At 38.6% G+C, this 18,589-nt stretch overlaps 1 protein-coding gene across 1 annotated transcript; it reads left to right on the top strand.

Annotated features, from left to right (window-relative positions):
* Positions 1-274: 274 nt before the first annotated feature.
* LOC145776902 (DBH-like monooxygenase protein 1 homolog) lies at positions 275-18,371 on the top strand. Its single transcript, XM_082588121.1, has 15 exons — positions 275-424; positions 662-772; positions 1,869-2,021; positions 2,371-2,461; positions 3,250-3,431; positions 3,861-3,938; positions 4,438-4,542; positions 5,029-5,131; positions 6,838-7,007; positions 7,177-7,271; positions 7,534-7,693; positions 10,175-10,305; positions 10,965-11,067; positions 11,414-11,512; positions 17,761-18,371. The coding sequence occupies exons 1-15, from the start codon at positions 275-277 to the stop codon at positions 17,914-17,916; spliced, it is 1,887 nt and encodes a 628-aa protein (XP_082444247.1). The 3' UTR covers positions 17,917-18,371.
* Positions 18,372-18,589: the final 218 nt, after the last annotated feature.

Raw genomic sequence — 18,589 nt, forward strand, 5'->3', positions numbered from 1 at the left:
GTATTCAGCTTTTGAGCTGCAATAAAATTCTATTTTTTAAGAACTATTTTAAGAACTATTTTAAAAAGATATTTTTGTCTCAATCTTTGTTCTGATCTCTCAAGAAGGATTCGGTTTGAACAAGGTCAGATAAGGCATATTCTAGGACTTCAAGTGAGAATAGACACAGAAACTATCTGAAGATTTAAAAATTTCTAATCCAAAGCAGCCGGTTTAAAAAAATTTAAAAGAAAATAACTTTTTACAGAATTTGTTTATTATTTGGAAAACCACCATGTTAAGTTTAGCCCTAGCCTTGTGCTTGGTAAGTATTGTCGCCGGGGATATCCCCCCAACTGAAACTTACACCACCTTCGCCATATTGGATCCAAATTCCATGGTGAAGTTATATTGGAAAGTCGAAGACTACACTATCACATTTGAGGTAATGCGATGGTCCTTGGTTCAATTCCTGGTGAGAGAGCATGAACTTATTCTTCAACATTATGTTTAACTTTTGATGCTTGTTAAGGTTTTGCAACCCTAATTTTAACGTCTAAGTTTAAACGTTTTATTTCAATTTAATGCAGGAAACTTACAACATGATTTTGTGCTCTTATGTTCGGGAAGTTTAGTTTGGCATAAATTTATTTTCATTCAAGGATGCTTTGTTACATTCCAGCTCCACGTTAACACAACAGGATGGTTGGGAATGGGGATCTCGACTAACGGGGGCATGGAGGAGTCAGACATGGTGGTGGGATGGGTGAAAGATGGAAATGCTTATATCACCGTAAGATGGCAGTAGATAATTATAAATTTCACAATTCTCAGCCGCTAGGCTAGTTTTAGACAAGAACCTTTTAAAGTAACGAGTTGGAAAAGACAAGAAAAGGTGAAAATGTGACCCGCAGTTTGCAAGAAGATTGAACCCACAGACAAGGAGGCAGCTTATGATGCAGTTTTGAAAACAAATCTTTGAAAACCTTCATGGCTGGCTTCTATCATACAGACTAAACCTGTAGACTAAACCCAGAATGAAATAAACAGACGTTTACTTTAGTTCAATAATATGATACGTCGTTATAATGTAAAGTAAGCCAAACTATTACAAAATGTTTTAGGTGATAATGTGCGTATATTCCGATATTTTATACTAGTTGTGTGAGATCTGCAATGCTGTACGTAAGTGAGACGTGGTGCTTACGAGGAAACGAATTGGCGATTTTAAGAAGAACTGAGAGAGAGATGGTGAGAGCAATGTGTGGTGTGAAGCTGATGGACAAAAGGAATACCGAAGAACTTATGAACTTGCTTGGGTTGAATGAGAGTTTTGATAAGTTGGCGAAAGACAATGGAGTGAGGTGGTCTGGGCATGTTTTGAGATGGGATGAAGATGATGTTTTGAGAAGAGCGCTGGAGCTACAAGTGGAGGGTCGTAGAAAACAAAAAAGACCCAAGAAAACGTGAAAAGGGCAAGTTGAGGAGGAAAGCAGCAAAGCGGGCTTGACAAGAGAGGACGCGTTAGACAGATCGATGTGGAGGCAGGGTGTAAAGGCGATTGCTCCACTTTGAGGTGAATCCGGCCACCCTCGGCAACGGGGACATCACCGGATTAAAACTGGACTACTACTACATTCCGACGTTTTGTCAATCAGACACGACTGACATTTTCCATTGAAACACCTTGTGATAGTTTAGCTTTGAATACAATGGAAGAACGTATCATATTTTCAAACTAAACTTTTGTTATGTCTTTTTGAAATCGTTTCATGAATTTATCGCTCCGAGACTTTTTTGCTAGTTGTTACTAAGATTTGTGATCCTTGACGGAAAGCCTTCCGCTTATTATTATCATTATTATGATCAAACAACCCCTTCGCTTCCAGGATCGATATGAAACGGATTACAACGAGTACCCCTCCAAAGATCCCCAACAGAATGTGGAATTGCTTGCAGGGGAGGAGAAGGATGGATGGACAATGATCAAGTACAGAAGACAGCTTGCCTCCTGTGAGCCGGGATACGATCTTCCTATAACTGTGAGTGCTTTGTGATATCATTGTGAGTGTTTTGTGATATCACTGTGAGTGCTTTGTGATTCATAAACTTATAAAGTTGTTTGAATCTGTTTCAGTTTCAAAGCAGAAGTTTACATGTTTATGAGGATTGAAATATTACAATTGACTGAAGCTAACAGACTGTGTCAACTTTCATCCAACAAATGTTCGAACCCGGTTCAAACGATATGATCAACGACTGGCTGCTGTCAAGTAGTCTACGAATCTATGCTGGCCCCCACTGAAACAAATCGCTTAAATTCTGCTGCAGAACGTAACAAGCCATCGGTTCTTGGTCCTTGTGAAACATTATATTTATTCAATTATGCAGAAAGACACAATGAAGATAATTTACGCCTTTGGAGACGAAGATCCAGAAGGTGACGACCTTGATGAGTTCGATTATTATCAAAGTAACAGAGGTAGGAAAAAATGAAAGGAACGGAAGAACGGTTGGTTTGGTTTTTGAATCTTTATCCTCGGACTGACAAAGCCTTTGATAGGTTATTCCTGATAGTTTCGCATACTTGTAGAGGCTTTTGACGCAGGGCCGGTTACAGAGATTGACAGAATGAAGTTTCCGATTGTTGAAGTGTTGTTACCGGGGAATTATTCCATCCGTTAGGTGCCGTTGAATGGAAAGCAGTTCTTATAATGCGTTGCTCAATCGCACACCCCGAGAGTCGAACCAGCGCCGCTTGATAATCTTTTGTTTGTTGGATTTGTTGGTAGTTCGATTGGAAAATGCGAGGAAACTCTGTTGAAGACGCACGATCAACAACGAAATGAAGCGATGTATTGTCGCTCATCTCGGTACTTGACAGGAAGTTTCACAATTGAAGATTGTCCGGTGCACTTTGCCAGGCGCAGTGCATAAGGTGGCTCGAGAGATTTTTGATCGTAGTTTTTTAGAAGGTTTTTTGATACTTTCAAACCAAAGTGATGCACAAACTGGAGCAGAGTAATTCTGTTTCATAAAATTGATTCAAATTCATGTCGGGATTACATAAACTTTATGTTTATTTTGAAATGTTTTTTATTACTTGGAAATTTTCCGCGCAGGTTTGCCCCTAACAAAACATTTCCAATAAACTTCACCATCTTGTTTCTTGTTTTTTTTTCCTGTAAAAACTACGTTTCGTCCAGATAGTGTTAAATATTTAATGTGTCTTCCCCTGTGTCGCTACTTAGTCATATTTTCGTGTTCTAGGGACTAAAAGTTTGATTCTTTTGGATGCGGAACCTTCGGGGGGCCCGGAGTTACCCGAAGGAGAAATTTATTCGAGCTTTGATCTTTTGAACTCGGATTTTGAGATTCCATCGGAGAAAACTTATTACAACTGTAGATTGTTCAAGCTCCCGACATTCACCACCAAGCAACATGTCGTCAAGGTGATATGGGAAAAATCCTCTTGTGTCGTTAGTGAACATAGCTAGATGTGAATATCGCGTGGTGCAAGTATCTGTATGTTCGCTTCAAATTACTAACCTTGAGATGAATTGTTTCTTTTGTAACATTTCGGGACATTTGTGCCGATAAAAGTTGTTGCTTTACAAAATTTGGGCTAATTCTACAATAACAATCTAATATTTATATTCAAACAATAAATACTAAACTTATTAAAGCTAGGCTACAAAAAGTGCTCAATGCCAAGCAAAAAGCGAATTAATTATTTACATTCCTGTTCATTATGACGGCACATCAAATTATGACGTTCATTATGACGGCACATCAACCTTGAAACTTGCACCCCCCTCAAGTAAAACTAAACTTTGGGATATTTTTAGTTTGTTGAAAGTTGAATTAATGTTGCTTTGCAGATCGAGCCCATCATCACACCAGGCAATGAGCGCTTTGTCCACCATATGGTGCTCTACCAATGCACCAACGCTAAAATGGTGAGACATTGTTGGAAGCAGTGTGGGCAATTTAATGTGGAAAGTAACCACCCACACATCATTGGCCAATCTTTAAAATGTTGTGTGTATTTTATATTTTTGTTTCTTGCCTTCAATCGCACTGCAGTATATAACATTGTGAAATTTTATTTTGTATGATATTCGCTCTGAGGATGCGCATTGTCATGGTGCGCGAAACGTCAGTGAAGCAATAAACCATCTTGTTTATTGTTGCTTTTACTTTCAATTTCATCAGATGAACGTTGCAACTACTGTTAGAAACGAAAATTAATCATCTTGATGAACACCCAAACTTTTCAGTATTCTTCATCTGTGGCAATGTGGGATCTATTGTAAACTTTTGGTTTTTGATTTTTTTCAGTTTTAAGTTAACTAAGTGAAAAAGATAATCAGAAAAACATTAAAAAGTCTCACTAGTCTTGTTTTGTCGAGTGCTTCATTCAAAATTTTGTAGTTTACATGAAGTTTGATTTTCCAGCACAGCGAAAGCATTGGAATAAACGTCCGTTGCTACAATGGCCACATGCCAGCAGACTTCGAGAATTGCCACGTGGGCTTCTACGGTTGGGCTACTGGTGGAGGGGTAAGTCGGTTCAATAAAGGTTGTATGTTAAAAGGTGTCATAACTACATAACTACCGATGCAATTTGTGATGTCATTCATGCATCATGGCGATGTTTGGCAACATCGGCTGAAGCTTAACAATATCATCCCGGTCACTTGCAATCCTCTTGAACAATTTGCATCAGTCACCTCCAATCTTCTCGAACAATTCAACTCAGCCACGTGCGATCCTCAGGAATCAAATCTCTGGTAGAAACTCAAGATGTTGGCCGATCTAATGCTGACACGCCCCGATGAGGTTATGGACCTCACCCAACAGTCTTGTGGTGCTGAGCAGACCTTATTGTTATTTTCAAGGGTGAAGCTTTTTTGTCTTAAAGTCGCATGGGCCATTTAGAATTTCCAAACATCGCAGAGACTAATCTTTTGCACGCAAGCAGAACGTTGTTGTTTGTGTTGTCTTCTAGCTAGACGGTCTGTTTTCTTATTCAGATTTCTTGTTTAGGCATTTTACTATCCTGTGAAAGCGGGGTTTCCCCTTGGTGAGGAAGACTCGCCAAAACACATCAGGATTGAAACCCATTATAACAACCCCGAAGAAATATCAGGTAAATTTTTTAATGGAATCTTGATCAATAACAAAACAAAGCGATGCGTCATTTGACAAAAATTGTGATAGAAGAAAGATTTGAAGAATACGATTGCGGCATCTTAGTTATACATCAAACATATTCATGAAGAAATTTGAGTAGAAAAGTAACTTTTTAAACCATAAACAGACGTAACTCAGCAACAACACTAAATTTAACATTATAAAAACAAAAAACAATAAGCAAACGTTTTCGGCTAGTTATACAGCCCTTTTCAACTCCATAAGAAAAATATTTTTTAAAAGAAATACTAAAGAATCATAAACTATTACAGCAAAGATATGGTCAAATCTAAACATTAGATTTGACCGAAATGTTACCGACTCACTTTCAGTGCTTCACACAAAATAGTAGTGCCATGTTCACGCGTCAATAAATCAAATTCTGCACTATTGGCACGGCACATGTTGGTCTTCACTATGACTGTACTTCAAGTTGAACTTAGATGTACATTGTACAAGCACAAAACCTAACGCATTTGACTATTGAAATGATGCATCACATGTTATAGGAGTTATTGCATTGCTAAATGGTGTCTGAATATGGTAGGCACTTTAACGTATTGCAATTTCCCAAAGTAGTAACGCAATCATGCGTGGCTTATGACATCAGTGATGTTTGGAACCACTTGCAGCCAAAGATTCTTTTTGCGCTTAGTTCAGTTAGCCTACAGAAGAGAAAAGAATAAAGACAGGAGGTGAGAATCGAACCCAAGCAGTCGAAATGACTATATCTCTTTCCCAAACTTTAATCCCTTATGCTACGCTGGTGACGGCGATTCGTTCACTTAGTTTAGTTGGTATCAAAAAAAAATTCGAGAAGAGCGCTCACAATATCACGTGCTGAGTCACATGACTGTAATCAGCTGATTCGCAAGGAATTGTAAACTATGTCACGCATGATTGCGTTATTATTTTAGGAAAGTTTATTACGTTAAAGTGCCTACTTCTGAATCTATAGGATAAAGGAAAATACTGATAAAATAAAAAGAGGAAAAGACGGTAATGCGTTGAAATAAGGTAATATGCCACTGATACACATAAATCACAATAACACACATGTGCTAAAAATTGTATGAAGTTCAGTCAGCATCTAGCCCCCTGAAGAAGTCAGTTGTGTCTGCTTGACAAACCGTCGGAATAAAAGCAGATTATCACCTTATACATCTTGTGATAGTTTAGCTTAGTTTGCACCAGAACAGTGTAACATCATACATGTTATTGAAAAACACATAAAGTCAATAGAACTTCGAATGAACGACTAGAATTAGTCCCGCCACTGCCTTTGCCAAGCAAAAGGATTGTTACAATCTTTGTTGAAGATTTGCTTTTTTAGACAAACTTGGGCCATATATCAGCGTCATGTGTGATAGCCAAGATACTGACCGGGGCTTCCCTGGTTTTATCAGGGATATCTAGAACAAGTTCTAGATATCCCTTGTTCTAGATATCCCTGGGTTTTACCCACAGAAAATTTGTGTTAAGTTTACTCGCCGATTTTCCATTGCACAAAACGTTACCCATATTGTGACGTCATTCCGTTGAGACTGTTTTCATTCTCGAAGTGATCTCGCGCATCACTTGCTGAGTCCAGGTTTAAAATTAATCTATGAGTCTTTTTATCTTGTAAATTTTGAAAGTTTTAAACTGTGCTGTTTATTCCAGGAGCGACCGATTCTTCGGGGTTTCGGTTCACATACACCGAGCAACTGCGCGAGTATGACGCGGGAGCCACTGTTGTCGGACACACTGTCACTATTGTAGAACACCTCATCCCACCGAACGCGGAATCCTTTTATGATTACGGGGATTGTTCTGATCAATGCTTGTCAGCTGTGAGAAGTTTGAAAGAATTTGTTAGTTACTGCTGGGTTTGGCATTGTTACGACTAAAATGTCATAAAGATCATTATGTTGTTATGGCTCCCCTAATATTTGTTTAAACCATGAAGTTTCCCCCCCAGCGCTGTATTTGTTACAAAGTCTCAAAGTTCCATCTATGCAGGCGATGGATGTCGGAGGGGTGGACCACATCAACGTCTTTGCCGTGGTTCTTCACAGTCACTTGCTGGCGCAAGGCATGGCAATGAGACACATCAGGTGAGGCCACTAAGAATTATTGGGATTGGTTACCGTTTAGAACGTGTAACTGGTGGAATATCTGGTGGCAGTAGTGGTGGGACATGTAGATATTGATGATGGCGTTGTCTAAAGCCATTTTGATTGTGGTCCGATTAACCGAAGTAAACTACAATCTCAGTTGCACTTTTCCCCTTTTTTTTGGAAAATCACACCAGAAGTGTCATGTCATTGTGAAGTTATAATTGCTTCATTGATGACGTTATTATTGTTTGTATCTCAGGGGAACCACCGAACTTCCATATTTGGTCAAAGATGAAGGTTATGATTTTAATTACCAAGAATTACGAGCATTGTCTGAAGAACGAACCATTCTTCCAGGTGATAGCCTGCAAACAGTCTGCAATTTCAAGACAAAGGGAGTTCGAGACAAATTTACATCGGTCAGTTGATGAGATACAACAAACACATGCAAGCACATTGTAAACATGAACAAGATGGACACTTCAAGCATGCAGCGAATACATGGTAAACACATTCAAGCACATTGCAAACATGAGCAAGATGTAAACTTCAAGCATGCGGCGAATACATGGTGAACACATGAAGCACATTGCAAACATGAACAAGATGTACACTTCAAGCATGCAGCGAATACATGGTGAACACATGAAGCACATTGCAAACATGAACAAGATGTACACTTCAAGCATGTGGCGAATACATGGTGAACACATGCAAGCAAATTGCAAACATGAACAAGATGTACACTTCAAGCATGTGGCGAACATATGGTAAACACATTCAATCACATTGCAAACATGAACAAGATGCACACTTCAAGCATGCAGCGAATAGATGGTGAACACATGAAGCACATTGCAAACATGAAAAAGATGTACACTTCAAGCATGCAGCGAATACATGGTGAACACATGAAGCACATTGCAAACATGAACAAGATGTACACTTCAAGCATGCAGCGAATACATGGTGAACACATGAAGCACATTGCAAACATGAACAAGATGTACACTTCAAGCATGCAGCGAATACATGGTGAACACATGAAGCACATTGCAAACATGAACAAGATGTACACTTCAAGCATGTGGCGAATCCATGGTGAACACATGCAAGCAAATTGCAAACATGAACAAGATGTACACTTCAAGCATGTGGCGAACATATGGTAAACACATTCAATCACATTGCAAACATGAACAAGATGCACACTTCAAGCATGCGGCGAATACATGGTGAAAACATGAAACACATTGCAAACATGAACAAGATGTACACTTCAAGCATGTGGCGAATCCATGGTGAACACATTCAAGCACATTGCAAACATGAACAAGATGTACACTTCAAGCATGCGGCGAATACATGGTAAACACATTCAAGCACATTGCAAACATGAACAAGATGCACACTTCAAGCATGCGGCGAATACATATAGTGAACACATGAAGCAAATTGCAAACATGAACAAGATGTACACTTCAAGCATGTGGCGAATACATGGTGAACACAGTGGCGTAGCCAAGGGGGAGAGGGTTTCACTCCCCCACCCCTTTTGGCACGCGTGTGACGTCACGATATTGAGAATGATGCTTTCAGTCTCTTTATGTCTTTAAAACAAATTTTGCCTAATTTTAAGCGAAACTGCATTAAAAGAGCGAGTTTTACCAATACCAAACATTCAAATATCTCAGCCAGGAATTAGCAACAAGAAAACATAGAGACTTAGCTTTATCACCGAAAAATACCCAAGAAAACATGATCTTATGCTTTTGCTATGCCACCGGACAGCACCATTTTACCGGAATAATTATACCCACATTTTTGTTGAAAATGCTCTCAGAATGCATCAAATTCAAAGTAATTTTTCAAAATTTTCTAGATGTGGCCCCCAGACCCCTGATCGGCCGTCAAACCCACCCTCCCTTTCAAAATTCCTGGCTAAGCCACTGGGCGAACAAATGCAAGCACATTGCAAACATGAACAATATGTAAACTTCAAACATGTGGCGAATACATATAGTGAACACATGCAAGCACATTGCAAACATGAACTTCATACGAACGACGACGACGACGCAAACATGAACAAGATGCACACTTCAAGCATGCGGCGAATACATATAGTGAACACATGCAAGCAAATTGAAAGCATGAACAAGATGTACACTTCAAGCATGTGGAGAATAGATGGAGAACACATGCAAGCACACAAAAATACATGCAAGCACATTGTAAACTCTTGCAAGCATTACAGTGGCCTAGCCAGAAAAACAAATATTTTAAGAAGTCCAAATATTTGATTTCAAGGAACTACAAAGTGTTTGTTTTCTTTCGCCTCCCTGGCTACGGTTATTGAGGACATACCGTTAATATATGCAAGCATTGAGGTTCATACATTAATTTTACGAATCTTATTAGCTTGAATTCCAAACTTGAAATGGGTTCCCGATTCAGTCATAAATTTATTTGCTTATCGAAACCTCTCGATACGCGGCTGTGTTCACCACTCTTTGTTTATCTCTTTGCACGACCAACACATGCAAGCAATGAACACGTACAAGTAGTCTGCGCCAAACACTTATAGAACACATACAAATACAATGCTTGAAGCCACATTTTCACTAACCATGTTTGAACCACAACATTGAGATTAAAATGGTTTCATTTTAACCTCCTAGTTTTTTTTTCAACGTTTTATCGTCATTCGTTAATTGTTGCTACTTATCTGGTCATAGCAATAAAAATCAACTCTAGTTCTTTTTGTTCTTGCAACAGTTTGCAAACTAGTTTCCACGTTTCAAGTATGAAATCTGTTACGATGTCGAATTGTTACGATGTTTGGATATTCCTGTGATGTGAATCAGGAAAAAACCATTATTTTGTGTTGATTTATCTAGGGAGGACTTCAGACTACTGAAGAGATGTGCTTCGGTGTTGTTTTCTATTATCCTAAAATCCCATTGGCTTTTTGTCAAGCAGCTCCTCGAACGGCAAACTTAGCAAAATACTTTGGAATCGACGAATTAAAGTTAGTTATTGTTTTTATTTGCAACAGAACGACAAATAAACCAAAAATAGTTTGCCCTGCAGTCTTCTCATGAATTAAACTTTTCGTTTTTCTGAAGTTTTTTTAAAGCATAGTTTCCCTGCACATTAAACGTAACGATCTCTAACTAAGCAACCGCATGCTTGTAGCTCATTCCCTTCTGTTGTGCGCTTTAAACGGCGTGTTATTGTTGAACGAACTGCGCAACAACGTTATTTGTTGACTGTGGAACTGCTGCTATCTGAAATGAAGGAATCTGAACGTTGTGAGCCGAGGTTCGTTGCAGTTCTTCCTTTCGTGCGTTCGTTCTACTCATAGGGGTGGTCACGACAAGATGACCCTCTCCCTAAAGAAATCGTTTTCGTTTTGGGCTTCATGATAACCAACGGTCATACATCATGTGACTTCTTTGTTGGCAATTTGTGCAGCTCCAACTTCTTCAATTTGTTTTTATAATAATGATAATAATAACGATAATGATAATAAAGCCGTTTGCGTTCCATATTATCATATGTTTGTTGTAAACTTTTAAGACTTTAAAAAACTCGGAAAAAGACGATCAACTTATTTGCTGTAACATAGGCTACACTCCCAATTTCATAACAAATAAACCGTTCAGTGATTGAACCCGATTGTTCCAGGTCTTTGTATCATCCAATGACAATAAACGAGGAACTGGATGACTTTATAATTACAGGTCCTGAAAATATTACCGGCCAAACTTTCGGCCAGTACCTAAATTCGGTGAGAAGCCTATTTCGTAACTTTGAAACTGTTGCTTTTTCTAAATTTGTTTGGTTACTCATCCGAGAATGTTTTCTTTTAAATGAATTACACGCACAGGAAGAAAACCTCACTGTCCCGTTGGAAAATTTATTGTTCTGTAAGTTTTGTAATTTCTAGGAGGCGTTAAATGCTTTAGATGCGCTGTGTACCAACAAACCATATCTGCCTTTTACCACATTGACGTTGCTTCTCGTAGGTGGCTCAATAAAAAGGGAAACCAAATTGCGATTGAACTGGTAGGCCTGGAGAGAAAGCAAAATACGAAAGCGTTTGGAACTTAGTTATTAACAAAATATTATTTCAGATGGAATGGAATCAAGTGACAGCTGATCAGTTGAGTGTAGACTTGCGCGATATGCCTCGAGAGCAATTCTGTGTCAGTCAATTGAACCATATACCTGGGGTGAGTTGAATAAGGGGGAAATGTAGCTAAAAAGAAGACGAGATTGTCCCTCATAAAAAATACATGCTATCTCGTTTGGATCTCTAGAAGACTACAATCGTTTTTATTTTTTCCAATAAGAACTATGTGTTCCCCAACTATCACATTTCTCCTTTTAAAATTGTTAGTTCGGTTATGTTTCTACGTTAAAAGTCTCAGTAGTCATCGCAGTCGTTCAGTTTTGACCCTTAGATGCAGGAACGGGCTATATTGTTTTGGTCAGGTGAGATTTTACTTTTGATACAACTCTAAAGCCGTTTTGTATTCAAAAATAATGTTTTAAAGTGCCCCTGACAGGTTGGATCCAAGTATAGTAACTTTTTAAAGCATTTCCTTGCGCAGAATCATACTTAGCAAACTTTTTAACCTTAACCTCGTAGCTCGACTGGTTAGGGCGTAATTTACATCAAACGACGGCTCCGCAGCGCCACCACAGGCGAAACTCCATATTTCACTGCTCTGGGACGACTTTGGTGGTATTACGTCATTGTAAGTCGGCGTTCTTAGCGACAGATGAAACATACGTTTCCTAGATGTGATTGCTGGATCACAGTTTAGTCGGAGTTGGTACAAGCGGTTGCTTTTTTCAAAGATCTGTTGTTTTTTACAGTTTAATAAAACTGTACTGGATACGTTCCTACAAAACCTAAAATATACTTGAAGTGAAAAATGAAGAAATTGTACGAATCATCATTCATATTTAATTCATCATCACTATTCATAATAAATAAAAGTTCTCTCTCTCTCCCTCATAATGTGCCCTCAGTACGTACATAGCAGAGTCTATACATGTAAAAGCCTAGTTTACCTGTACAAGGGTACGTTTTTGTAAACGTTGTTGTTTAGAAGTGCTGAAATCATCATCAGCAACTGGTTGCATTTTTGCTGTTATAGATGGTAGCCTATGGCAGATTCCTTCAAAATGTAAAGTTTGCTCAAGCCCATTTTTACTTGAGTGGTATTAACAAAATCATCTTCAATGAAGTGAAGAGAACATATATGACTAGTTTTGTATGGCCCATCCTACTTTCGAACACTTGAAGAAAACTTCTACCATTTTCTTCTCAGCACCTTGTTTTGTGGGAAAGCGTAAAAAGAAACCACACGGTCTTTGTCACTGACACTGTCACATATTTATTTATTATTTATTTGCGTCAGACAAAGCTGTCCACATCGAAAACAAAACAACGAAATACTGTAATACACAAACTGAAAATGCACAAAGATCACAGAGAGCCACCTTGGATGCCGTCGGTTTAAAAGCTCACTAAATAGGCTATCTACTGTCACAAATTTACATATAATGAGCGTTGAAAGAATTGAAAGCATTCAGAACGATAAAAATAATCAGATGACATCATGTCTGATATAAAGCGATTTGAGGAGTGTATGCAATCGGTTAATAAACGAAAACATGTTTTTTCCTCAATAAAGCATCAAACGTAGTTACATTATTCATTACTTGATATTCACGGGCACTGACCTAACGAGGCAAATTGTGCAATATTCTGAAAGAGTCATTGTAAGCAACACGTAATCGTTTTATACTAGAAGATCTAAACTTGTTCCACAACTGGGATAAGTAAAACGACATACAATAAGAACGAAATAAACTGTTTTTTACAGCGGGTGAGCATTTAGAAAAATTGAGATTTTGCATTATTTGCAGCACAGTACTGAGAGCGTACTTGCCTTGAAATATAATTTTCATCTGAGAACTATCAATAAATACACCCAGATATTTTACAGAGTCTGTGAACACAATTTCAGATTTACCTAGATGTAGCAGAGGAGCACGTAAAAGATAAAAGTTTTTTTGGGGAGAATAACATACCAAATGACTTTTTAGAATTGAAAGTAATTTCATGTTCAACAGCATACTTGTGGCAAACATCTAACAAATTTTGTAAGCCACACAAACTAGGCGAGATGCAGCAAATGTCATCAGGAAACATAACATGATTTAGACAAGAGTTGCCAACATAGCAACCAACTTTTGTTTTATTGAGATAAGAAAGCTGATCAATATATATATACGGCAAAAAGATACGGGCTTAACACCCCACCATGTCAGACTCCGCTGGACACAGTAAATGATTGGCACAGGTGACCTTCCCACCTCACTTGCATGGTTTTTTTACTATAAAGGCACAAAGGTCACCAGTATTCCAATAAGCGAATAAAATAGATAGGCAGTAGGCACGTTACGTGTGATAAGCGTTTTAAACAATAAATGATGATTGACTTTGTCGAAGGCTTTTGAAGCATCCAAAAAGACAGAATATACAGGAGTGTCATGACTGATATAAGAGGACACTGGTTGTTTTATTAAAAAACACTCATTTCAGTACTATGACCAGACTTAAACCCAAATTGATTGTCACTGGTATTCCAGAAAGGCAATAGATGATTCACATAAAACGTTCAAACAGTTTTGAGATTACTGTGGCTAGAGCAATAAGTCTATAGTTACCTGAATCTTGAATGTCGCCATTCAAATTCTTTACAATCGGGACTAAGACAGTGTTCAAGCAAGAATTTGGTACAGTGCCATGACTAAGACACATATATATTAAAAAGTACACTAATATAAAAACAAATAATCAGCATAAACAATATGTTCAGCTGAAATTTTGTCAGCACCAGCAGCGCGGTTTATGGCAGTTTGACAAGCAAGGAACCAATTGTGTCCATGTTGCAACAAAAGTTGTAATATTTATCCCTAGAAGAAATACATGAGTTAACAAATTCTTTTTCAGTGTTGGTTTTGCTAGAATTTAGCAAGGAACTGTAATGATGTTTTCACATCTCAGCAATTGCTTCAGGACCTTGTGCTCCACCAACATTTACAGGAAGAGAACTCTTTTTGCAAGTAGACTTTTTTACTTTCTGCCAAAATGACCTATGTGAGCTGTCCAAGTTGAGTGCTGAGGCAAGCACATTTGCTCTATGTTGTTCAGAGGCATGATTACAACGGTGAAAGGCTTTTTTAAACTCTTTTCGTTTGCTCTGCATCAACTCATATAGTTAACCATTTCACTGTTTCCCATTTTTCACCTACATGATGTAACTTTCTCTGGCAGTAGCATGAGCTTGCTTAACATGATTATTCCAACCAGGAACAGAAAATATGTTACATTTCTTCTTTACACCAACAGAGATTTTATCAGAAGCTGCTTTGAGAGCATCAGTTATAATATTATAGAAAGAGTCTATTGAGGCAACATGAGAAGCATCTGAACAATGAGAATTATTGCATTTAATACTTTCAGTTGGCAAGGAAATTTGGGATAGATACTTTTAAATACAACAATACACATGAACAGCAATTTTTAAGCATTGCCTCAACCATAAATTAAAGGTAGCCCACTGTTTGTGAGATACTGTTGTTACACTGCAAATGGCTATAGCCAGATTAGGACAAATAAAAAAGTATCAAAATTGTAGCCCTATGAAACTGCAATTTCAATTGAATTGAGATGCTGTTTGATAAAAATAAACTCAACCTATTTGATCAAAACCTGGTAGTAATAGTAAGTTCACTTTTCTATTTCGGTAATTCTTAATTTGCACATGCTTTAGACCAACAGAGCCCCACACATTCACGTTTTGCAGTAGCCGTACTATACCTAACCAAGTCACCAGTCACCACAGATTGTATCCTTCCAGCTTACTGTGACGTCACAGCGATGTTGCCGTTTTTATTTTCGCAATAGAATGAGTGTCAGATTCGCCGATGTCAACGAAAGTTTGCAAGCGTGTAACTTAGTAGCCTGTTGATATTTTTTACGATTTTCTGGTCAGGGAAGTTTGTTAGTGTCACCTTTTTGGTATCTTAGGTAAATTTCGCAAATTTATTTTTCTGTCAGAGGCACTTTAAGTATTTTCTAAAGTTTTATTGAGCATACTTTTGTACAGTAGGCTACTTTGGTTTTGCATGGGATTAAGTTAGCCATAATTTTTTCAACCCTTTACCAATGTCTTCAGGCACCGATTCCCATCGGACCGTATCGCTTCTCTTGTTAAACTTGGTAGCCCAACCATTGTTTTTGTAATAAATTGACAAAAAAGAACTATTAATATCATTAGCATCGCAATCTTTGACAGCCTGTGTTGCAAGGGTGACGAACCTTTTTGCGGTCGCGAGCCACTTTGTCAATTACACATGAGTTATCGGGCCACACAACTTTTTAATCGTAACCTACTGTGAAATCTTTTAGAAGCGACTCAAGATGTTATTCAACAAACGGCAGATGAAAGTAATAAAACCCACACAGTTGAAATTATCTTAGGGGAAGACGGGGCAAAGTGGGACGCGGGGCAAAGCGGGACATTGCGATTTCTCACGTTTTGTATTCTTTGGCTCCCTCTAACTGGAAGCACTAGTTAGGCAACTATAAACTGTATTTGCTGCGAAAAAATGACGACTGGCAGAGCACAACGCGTGTCGTGAGGAAGTAAAATGTGTTTTGGCATGGTTTGTTATAAGAAAGAGATGGAAAAATAGCTACCACATTCGTTAGCATATGCGAATTTGTTGGTGGCTTTGTTTTTATCTCAGACATTGAGACAGTATTTGTTGGTAACAAAAGCAACTTTTACCTAAAACTTTACAGGTTTCAGCAGAGATGTTATTTTCTAAAGGCTATACTTTGGGGCAAAGTGGGACAGAGGGCAAAGTGAGACAGTGAATTAGGGCTACATGAGACTTTAGAAGTCCAAATTATCTGTGGTTCTTCTGTTCATTGAATTTTTGTTTATAACTCTTTTAGCCTTCATGATTCTGAAATATTTATCAGCATTCATTTATATTGTTCCGGTAGGCCTACACAATTTAATTCTGACAATGGTTCGTCGCTATAAGAGAAATACTGAAATAGGTAAATGGACGGATAGGCTATCAATAACCTTATTATAGCTTTCCTATTTTCTAACTTTAAACCCTGAATGTTAGTGTTTAGGGCAAGAAAATAGCAAAGGAAAGGTATAACTTACCAGTGAAACATAAAACAGCTTTGAGATGTTTTGTCTTTAATGCATGAGCGATTGTCAAACTGTTTTGGGGGCCCCACAAAATTCTTTGACGGGCCGCATGCGGCCCGCAGGCCGCAGGTTCGTCACCTCTTGTTTAAAGCATAATCTATTATATCCAGCATAGCGTCGTCTTTGTGACGTCATAATGCGACTGGGTAAGCAGGGCAAGATGTCTTTCATGTAGATGTTCAACTCATGCTTTGCTTCCCTGTTGTTGAGATGGAAAGCAGTCGACACCGTTTTAGTTTTGCTGAGCTTGAGTCTCCACTTGTGGAGGTAGTCTGTCATCTTAGCCATGTCCTGTGGGTTACATTCCTTTTCAGTGGAGGCCATTCCGAAGCGTTATGCACCATAGCCAGGTCGTCGCCGTAGGCATAGCCTACAGCTTAAATGTTGTTCGTGGAAGGTCATGGATGTAAACATTAAAAAGGAGTTAAGCCAGGACGGATGCCTGGGCGACGCCATTCTTGGCATCTTGGCCTGCTTGTTTGTCCGCGACCGGTAGTGAAGGTGAAGCTACGGTTGTAGACAAGCTCCATAATCATTCTAACCCATGCCTCCAGGAAAGGAGTTCAGCCGACCTGCCTGCTGGGTAGGGCTGAACTGCCTCCGCACGGGTGCTGGGTGCTTTGCATCCTTGGTGCACAAATGAGGCCTATCAACATCTGCGACATGCAACTATGGCACAAAGGAACATACAGCAGACCATATACTGTCCTTTACCAGTGCCCGATTTTTACTCCACCAAGGTCAGTTGGTCTGTCAACCCTGGAGGACTGGATGTTAGTGGATGTCTGTCAGGTTGCGATTCGGGTTAAAGACAATCGACAGTAAGGAGAATCTAATAGGATTGAACACTGTTGTGTTTTTAAATCATTCAACAAAGGCCATACAAAAGTTTTCTACTTGTATTCAAAATCGCAAGAATGCTTTCAAAAGGCGTGCACCCAAAATATACTGTGAAACAAAAAGAGAAGCGCTGATTAACAAACATGCAAAAGAGAAGACCTAGGGGGAACGAAAGCAAGGTAGCCTACATTGCTTCAACGAAAACAACCCAAAATACACAAGAAATACAATGGAAACTACTTAAAATAAAATCTTCCTCTAATGCTAAGACAAAATATTTTGTCAAAACCAAACGAATTTTAAAATATGTTTGTAATAATTTGCAGGTACAACGTTACATACCTGCCATCAACATAACTGAGCCTTATGTGGAGGAACCACTCGAGTGCAAGCCAGCTCCAGCAAATCCCACACTTCAGGTGGCATCAAGCGCTTCTGCAGATTATTCTCTGCAAACCAATTCCCACATTTTGAAGAACTAGGACGAATCCACTAACACAAGAAGTTAGTTAACCTATCATTGTGACAGAACCATCAGTTGCTGACACGATCAATAGGACGTCAAACCTGAGCTTCCTCGTCTTTGCATTGTTTTGATTGTTTATTTAAATATTATTATTTATCAGGATTGTATTTCAACCAGCACTAATTCATGCTTCAATAACCTTGTTGTTATCGCTACTGTTGTAGCCTACGTGTTTAAGATTTTATAAGCTTGTTCAAAGTAGCCTATATTCAGTACATACATAAAACTGACTGATTATTCCAACTCCATTTTATTGCATTTTCAAAACTGGCCTCAAGAAGAATCCATTTCCATTGAATCGTACTTTAGGCGATGCAACCGATTGGTGATTGATCAATTTCTCATTATTCATCTCTCTTGTATGCCTCATCAAATGCTGAACTTCTTTTGGCATCAATAAATTATACTTGACTGTGACAGGAGTGTTCTTTATGCTCTATGACAGCGTTTCTTAACCTTTTCTGACTCTAGCACCCCTGTAAACAGGCCTGACCAGTCTAGCACCCCCTAACTATCTTTGACATACGACTGCTACTGTGCGACCAAAAGTTTAGTAGAGGCCGAAATTTTGACATGCCTTCAGATCGCTGGTGATATATTTCGTAATGAAGTCTCTTGTTGTTTAACAA

The sequence above is a fragment of the Aplidium turbinatum genome, chromosome 9, assembly GCF_918807975.1.
Source record: "Aplidium turbinatum chromosome 9, kaAplTurb1.1, whole genome shotgun sequence".
Taxonomy (NCBI): domain Eukaryota; kingdom Metazoa; phylum Chordata; class Ascidiacea; order Aplousobranchia; family Polyclinidae; genus Aplidium; species Aplidium turbinatum.